Below are 8,042 nucleotides of genomic sequence, written 5' to 3'. Positions count from 1 at the left end.
CAGACTGGGGCCCTGTGTATTTGACTGAAGGGGTTCTATTATCTGAGGCAGTACGAGAGGCGTCAGAGATGGCCTTTCAGCACAGGGCTGCGTCTTCATCGATTAAAACTTCTTGAATGCTTTTAGGGTGACTGCAAATGTCCTTATTGATCCAAACAAACTTTCATACAGGCAAACATTAGCATTGATCAGGAGTTTTTAAAAAGAAACGTTCAATGTTTGTGTGTGGAGAAAGAGAAGGTTTTGGCTGATTAACAACTTCTCCCAGATGACTTTCACCCTGTTTTTGCAAATTCACTCTTTCATCTTCAGACACAGCACAGTAAACACCAAGAGTTGAAAAATGATACCGCACAATTTATTGCACTTTATAATTTATAAGAAAATAACAATAATGATTAAAAAATGTCATGGATCAAATGATAAGATGATCCTTTTTTTTCCTAATCCCACCTTTCGAATGAAACATCAAGCCAGACTCATCTGATTTCACAAACCAGAACAGAACATAAACCAGGGTTGTTGGGGTAGGGGGGTGGGGGGGGATAGGATGAGGGGCAAGAAAAGTAAAGAAAAGAAAACGGTTGTGAAGGAGAGCAATGCTCAATTACATGTCACAGTTCAGATTGACTGGTGTATGGCAATTAACACGGAGAGTAGCCTATGTGGATGGCCAGCTTAGCTAAAAGTCTTGCGTTCATAGTCATAACAAGATCAGACACTGAGAAAGCAAAACACAGTCACAGTGGCCATATACAATAATAAATAAAAATAAATCACCATCAATAAGTAACCAATGCCATTACATCCTCCTTGCGTTTAACAAAAAGCCATACATCTCAGAAACGGAGCACAAGATGGAGCACATTCATTCACTCACAGCTTTCAACCGACTAGCTTTCATTCGACAAGTACACACACAGCACCACAAGCACGCTCACCACCTGTCAATCACCGTTAGCCTCTTAGAGGCACATTTGGCTTCAGTATCAATGGCACAAACGAAAAGGACAAAGTCAACACAGCAACGTCTGGTTTGGAAGTTATTCATCCTGGGACTAAAACGTCACAGCCATGAAAACAGCATTGATTAAAAAAAGAAGGTCTTCTTAGTAGCAGCAGACCATTTCAGCAGGTTTGGCCATAGAGGATATAGAGCGGTTCCACAAACTTGACCAAGTAAGCTGAGAAAGAGAGAGCGAGAGAAAGAATGAGAAGGAGGAGAGCGAGGGAGGAGACTAGGGATGGGGGGGGGTAATAACACTGTGAAACTCGGTGAGTTTCTTGGCAAGTATGGTAGAACAGGATGGGTGTTGTGGCATGGATTATTTTTCTTCCTCGTCTTGATGAGTGACAATGCAAGAACGATCAAACTTTCACAGTACAGGATGTCCTCAAAAGATGTCGAGAGACGACACAGCGGCAAATAAGTGAACTTTGTAAAAAATGATGAGGTGAGTTTTTTTTTTTTTAAAGGCTGTTGCCACATATATACTTTTTTTCATGCCCTGACCCACCCCCATAAGAAGCAATATTCATATTCTCTTTAGAAAACAATTTACATCCATTTCAGCATGTTTTTCCTTTATACAATATTTACTATGGCGTGACAAAACGTCCGTGTTTGAAGTTTTTTTTTCTTTTTCTCTCTCTCTTTCGTGTAGACTTGTTTTGTACAGCAGTCAATCCACAGCCTGGCTTGGTATTAAATGTCTCTTGAAGAAGCCTACATTCACTACAGTACCTTATACTCACATCCCCCCACATAGCTAAACCAGGCTGTTCGGAGAGCGATGAGTTTCTGTGCAATACATCTCCACACCAGTAGAGGGAGATGGAGAAATTTTGGCCTTTGTATCAGTTTTAAGTCAGTGCTTCAGCGCTAGCCGACCATCCCTTTTTTTTGATTGGGGTCTCAGTCCAAAGGGCGGTGCCAGCCGAGGAGAAGGGGCAGGGACTGGAGGTGATGTGGAAACGGAATTCTAGAACATTCTGGCATAATCTGTTGCCTCCCGCTACGTTCTTGAGGTGATCTCGAAACTGTCAATAAGAACTCCACTTCCCCATCACCTCCATGTTTTTTTGAGGGGGGTGAGGGGGGGGGGGGGTAACTCGGTCTCATACGCCCCCCTCTCCACAGGGACCGAGTCGTTGGTATTTCAGTCACAGCTGGCCACACGGCCTCTGCCCCTTCACTTCATGTCCACGTCGAAGTCCAGCACCAGCAGCTTGGTCTCCTCTGTGCCATTGCGGCTGCCCACGGCGCACACCAGTTTGGTGTTGGAGGCGCGGATACGCCACACCACGCCGCCGCTGCCGCCGCTCTCCAGGCTCACCAGGTCACGCACGAATTCGCCCGTGCGCAGGTCCCACAGCTTGACCGTGCCGTCGTCCGAGCTAGTCACCACAAAGCTCTTGTTGAACTGGAGGCACGTGACAGCGCTCTGGTGTTTGTGAGGCCCTGGGGAAGGAGAGAGAGGCAAGACGTTAGCGTTAGCCGTTTGTGTCAAACTTCCAAGGCAATACCAGTATGTCGCTGGATTAGCCTGTATATAAAAGAATGCCAGTTAGCCATTAGCGCTATGTCTACACTGCCTGTGTGATGTCTTGACAAAAGACCACTCACATTCTCACTTTTGTCATCAAGCTGTTTGTGTGGATTATCTTTCATCAAGTAAACACAGACTTTTCCCAAGTCTCTGCAACTGGCTAACCAGCAATAAATAAAGTTTCTAACTTGAATGCTTCAATGGAGACATGAATGTGCAACACTTGAACAGAGTAAATCCTTATCACATAAAATCTGATGCACACAAACCGCCCGATGGAGATGGCTAGCTATGAAGCAGTGTGTTGTGTTGTGTATGAATGGCTGCTTGTATGCGTTCCTTGGCTCTGAGTTTTGTTTTTGTAGAGTAATTGTGTGAGGGAGAAACACAGAGGATCGAGCCTGGTCTCGCTCTGCCGAGTAAATCGGCCAGGAATGCAGGGACCATTGTAGTCCCTTTCCATCACCTTTGTGTGTGTGTGTGTGTGTGTGTGTGTGTGTGTGTGTGTGTGTGTGTGTGTGCAAGAGTGTTTTTGTGACTGGAAATACCCACTGACCCCATTGCTGGCCTGACCTACTGAATCACCAACACCCCACTACACCCCACCTCTAATTACAGTGCACGAATGACAGCCTACACACCCATCAATCCTAACCAGCTCTCCTTCCATCCCAACCCTCGTCTCTGGGACACTCTTCCCCTTTCATCTCTCATCTCTCTCTCTCTCTCTCTCTTCTTATACTCCTCTCCTCAGACAGCCTCTTTCGTTTCCTCTTACCTTGTAGAGTCTGAAGGCACTGTCCGGTTTTGATGTCCCAGATCTTGACGGTGGAGTCGGCGTTGCCCGAGACCAGGATGTTGTCCTTGAGCTCCATGCCGCTGGTGAGGGACTGGTGGCCGGTGAGCGTGTGGACGCAGTTACCCGTCTCCACGTCCCACACGCGGATGGACGTGTCCAGAGAACCGCTCACCACGTGGATGCCATCGAACTGGAGTGAGGCAAAGATAACACCTTGGTAAGAAATCCCTCCATCATCAACATTCACCAACTAATGTGTTTATGAGCGTGGGTACACATGTGTAGAGCTTCAACCAATAGTTGTAATGGAATGTGGTTGGTGTATATGGGCAATATTTATTTGTCTATCCACTTAAGATAAATGAATAGATGTGACATACTGCCACCAAAGCACATTGTGTCTATGTATGCCATATGAAATGTGCTATATAAATAAACTTGACCAACCCATGTAACTAGATCACCTGCTCAATGTGTGTGTGTGTGTGTGTGTGTTCAGTCCACTTCACTCACCTGCAGTGAATAGACCCTGTTGGTGTGGCCCTGCAGCGTGTGCAGGCACGTCTCCGTCTCGGGGTCCCACACCTTGACCATGAAGTCGTAGGCGCCGCTGACCACGCGCCGCCCGTCGTACTGGACGCAGCGCACCGCCGCCACGTGGCCCATGAGCACGTGCAGGCACTGGCCCGACTCCACGTCCCACACGCGCAGCGTGGCGTCCCGCGAACCGCTCACCACCCTGAGACACAAAGACGAACACAACTTCATTAGGGGAGCGGAAATAATGGCGAAAAAAGGCAAGAGTTGTTTTTTCCAGGAGTAAATGCCTCTGAAATGTATTACCACAGTTTACTTCCAAATCTACAATACTAAAAAAAAATCTAAAATACTCCACTTCATATAGGAACGGCACAGAGACATCATGGCTACACCACTCCATATAGGAACAGCACAGACACATCATGGCTACACCACTCCATATAGGAACAGCACAGACACATCATGGCTACACCACTCCATATAGGAACAGCACAGAGACATCATGGCTACACCACTCCACATAGGAACAGCACAGAGACATCACGTTGAACCCGCTCACCTCTTGCCGTGCAGGTGCATGCAGCGCACAGTGGAGGTGTGTCCGTACAGCGTGTGCACGCACTCGCCCGTCTCGGCGTTCCACACTTTCAGTGTGCGGTCGGTCGAGCCACTGATGATGGTGCTGTCCTGCATCTGGGATGACCACACGCCGCCCGTGTGTCCCACCAGCGTCCGCAAACACTGTGGGTGGAGAGAGAGAGAGAGAGAGAGAGACAGAGAAAAAGGCATATTACTGTTATTAATGGTTTTGTAATATTACCACATTACAGCCTCTGCTTTAACAATCACTGTTATGCTTTTCCTTTCACTTGAGAATTTCATTTCTGTGCTTCGAGAGCAACGGTGGAGGGGTGATAAGGGAGGGGAAATTGAAGAGGAGAAAATGATTCACGACGTCTGGGAACACACACACTGAGTATCTCCACCGCCGAGCTCCCCACCCACTCACCGAGATTATTTACAAACACAACATCTCCCCCCCCAAACGACGGCGAAGGATCCCCTTTCAGTGTGTGGCGCGTCTCATCTTTGGCTCTTCCGCACTCACTCTTTCGCCCCCCCGCCCCCGCCCCCCCCGCCCCCGCCCCTCTCTCTTTCTCTCTCTCTCTTTCTCATCAATTCTTTCAGCCAGACGAAAAACAAACGTCTTTCTTTTGGGCCGCTCTCGTTCGCCAACATCTGTGACGGAACACAAAGGCGAGAGACGGAGACAGAGGACCCGCTCCCGCCCGTCAAAAAAAAAAAAACGCCTTGAAAACCTCGGAGACCGGCCTCATCAGAGACGCTTAATGGGATATTGATGGCTGCGACTCGCCAGGCTCTCATTTGTGTGCGTCTTAATGTAATTGTGCAAATTTAAGTCGATGCGATTAATTCCTCAGATGGCGGAAACGCTCCGGCAAAAGCGCGAATGAATTAGGGCCCCCTGTTGATCATACGGAGAGGAGATGAGAGGAGCGAGAGAGAGGAAGGAAAGGATGGAAGGAAGGGGGGAGGGGTAGAGGAGGGAGAGAAGGGTCTAGACCTGTGTTTCGAACCGCCTCAATGATTTGTTAGTCTCAGGAGGCCTATGGGTAGCTTTGAGATATTTGTTCCTCATCTTCAATAGCGGTACATGCTCATAAAATTCTCTGCAAGAACATCTTGCTGTTAAAGAATGTCGGGAAGCATGTCTACATTAGTGTGGGTGCACAGCAGAGAAAGTGACTGTATGTATGGTGTGTGTGTGTGTGTGTGTGTGTGTGTGTGTGTATACACATCTTATTCTGCTGAGGTGTGCATTTCTGGTCAGGGGAGTCTCCCATGGCCCGGCTATGCGGACAGGGAATAAATCTAGTCGAAGTAGCAAGTACTGTTCTTCCAAGAACAGTGTTGGTGCAAGCAAGCAAGCAAACACACACACACACACACACTCAATCTCTTTGCTGAGATCTGACAATCTCCTGGAAGAAGCCAAAGGCGTGAAAACACAAAGTCAAATATTTAAGCACTGCTGCTCACAGCTATGCTCCAAAAAACTCCCTCTCTCTCCTCCACCCTACCCTTCCCCTCTCTCTCTCTGTCTCCGTCAATTCCGCCCTTTCCTTTCCCCTCGGCTCCTTACTCTTTCTGACCGTTGGTTTCCTAGGCGACGGGAGTAAATATTGAGGCTCACACCTGACATTCCACACATACTACCCCACCGCCTGGTTGTCTTAAAACAGGCCCTCAGGATAGCCCCAGTGAAGGCCCCTCTGCTGGGGTAGATAGCCCCAGTGAAGGCCCCTCTGCTGGGCTAGACGGGGAGCGAGCGACTGACCCCCATGGAGGCTCTTGGAAGCTGCGGCTAAATCAGATTTAAAAACAGCCAATCACACGCGTCTCCCCTGCTTGAGCTTCCCTGCAGCCCGGACACACAGGCTGGACAGTAGATGCCACTGTTCAAACGAGCGCCACATGCGCCAGCCTCGTGGATTCTGCAATGCAGCTCTTTCTTGCTGTGCGTGCTGCTGCCACGCCTGTGATTGTTTCCGACTCTGCCACCCTCTCGCTCGCTCACTCCTCTGGCACATACTGCGCACACACACACACACACACACACACACACACACAGTCAAAGGGCAAGGCAGGCCCAGACAGGAGAGCAGCAGGTGGAGCAGTCTCTGTTTGCAGAAGGAATGTACACCGAAACTGGGCTGACTGAGAGGGGAAATTAAGCCTCACCGCAGAAAACAGCAGCTCCAGGCCCTTTGTGCACGCTTGTGTGTGTCTATAGGCACACACAGACACACACACAAAACAGCAGAAACCTCGCTCATTAGCGGGGTGGGTGACTACTGTACGACCATTTGCAGTTTGACATTTGGCTACAGATTCAGATTAAATGATATTTTCTAGTGTGTAACAAAATGAAAGTCCTCACAATCCAATCGGCGTTTCAGTATGAACACAGTGTGTTATACTGTCAGTGTGCATGTTTCATTTCCCCGTGTCACATATTTACTAACACAAGTGGGAATGAGCAGCCTGGACCCACAGTCCCCCTAGTCAACATAACCAGCCAGCCCTGACCATGTCTGTCCTCTGGGTGACCTCTCTGCCCAAACCATCACGTTGGGGGAATGACACACACCCAACCCGCCAGTGCTTAAGGGAGGCTGAGGTGAGACTGGCTCAAACGCTGGCATCACCGTCAGTGACTGCATGAGAGGAGTCTCTATGGCACTCTGTAGGGTGGAGCATCAGCTCATGGCCGTGAGAGAGCCGGCCTTGGTGAGCTTCACCCAACCACTCAGTGTAAGCACCAAACCCAAGTAGCTCTCTTGGGGGGGGGGGGGGATTATCATAGGCAGGATATCAGCAGCGATCAGCCACTGCACACATACTGCAGCAGATATTCAGATTATAGTTAGAGAGAGGGAGGGAGGAAGAGAGAGAGAGAGAGAGAGAGAGAGAGAGAGAGAGAGAGAGAGAGAGAAAGAGAGAGAAAGAGAGAGAGAGAGAGAGAGAGAGAGAGGGGGAGAGAGAGAGAGAGAGAGAGAGCTCTCTTAATATGGGAGTAACATGTGTGGCTGTAATCCTGGAGATTCAGACTGCTAAGACGCTGATTCTAGAGAGGCATTACTGGGCCGTATGGTAAAGTGAGCAGATTTCTTCACAATCAGCAGCAGAGAAATCCAAGCATGAATGTGTTGGCAGCATCCCAGTCCCCACTGCTCTCACTTTCTCTCTTTCGCTCCTTCTCCTTTCTCGCTCATCCCTCTTAGGGATTTCCATTGTCACAGACGGACAGATCAGAAATTCACTTTTCACCCTCCAGTTAAGGGACAAGGCCAAGCCCAGAGACAGACAAAGTGCCTTAGGACCGAGAGAGAGAGAGAGAGAGAGAGAGAGAGAGAGAGAAGGAGAGAGAGACTGGAAGAGGATTAAGGGCATAACTTTCACAATTAATCCTTAAACCCGTTCTAAATCGATTGGGCATTCAGATGACCATACACCAACTGCCCTCCAGCATACCACCCATTGTTTCTAGGAACAATGCCACTCCACACAATAGTGTGTATACAGGCAACAGTTTGAAACAGAATTCAGACTCCTTTCGACACAACAACAGT

At 48.7% G+C, this 8,042-nt stretch overlaps 1 protein-coding gene across 3 annotated transcripts in view; it reads right to left on the bottom strand.

The window, feature by feature from the left end:
* Nucleotides 1-336: 336 nt before the first annotated feature.
* Nucleotides 337-8,042, bottom strand: part of LOC105894189 (F-box/WD repeat-containing protein 7) — a 49,398-nt gene continuing 41,692 nt past the window's right edge. For all 3 annotated transcript variants that reach the window (XM_031584552.2, XM_012820663.3, XM_012820664.3), the window contains 4 exons: nt 4,448-4,629; nt 3,862-4,087; nt 3,328-3,538; nt 337-2,461 (listed from right to left, as the gene is read on the bottom strand). In XM_031584552.2, coding sequence (XP_031440412.1) covers nt 2,193-2,461; nt 3,328-3,538; nt 3,862-4,087; nt 4,448-4,629 — 888 coding nt within the window. In that variant the 3' untranslated portion in view covers nt 337-2,192. The remainder of the gene's footprint in view (nt 2,462-3,327; nt 3,539-3,861; nt 4,088-4,447; nt 4,630-8,042) is intronic.

The sequence above is a fragment of the Clupea harengus genome, chromosome 18, assembly GCF_900700415.2.
Source record: "Clupea harengus chromosome 18, Ch_v2.0.2, whole genome shotgun sequence".
Lineage (NCBI taxonomy): Eukaryota > Metazoa > Chordata > Actinopteri > Clupeiformes > Clupeidae > Clupea > Clupea harengus.
The sequence above is the reverse complement of the archived record's forward strand: the minus strand, read 5'-3'. Positions and strand labels throughout refer to the sequence as shown.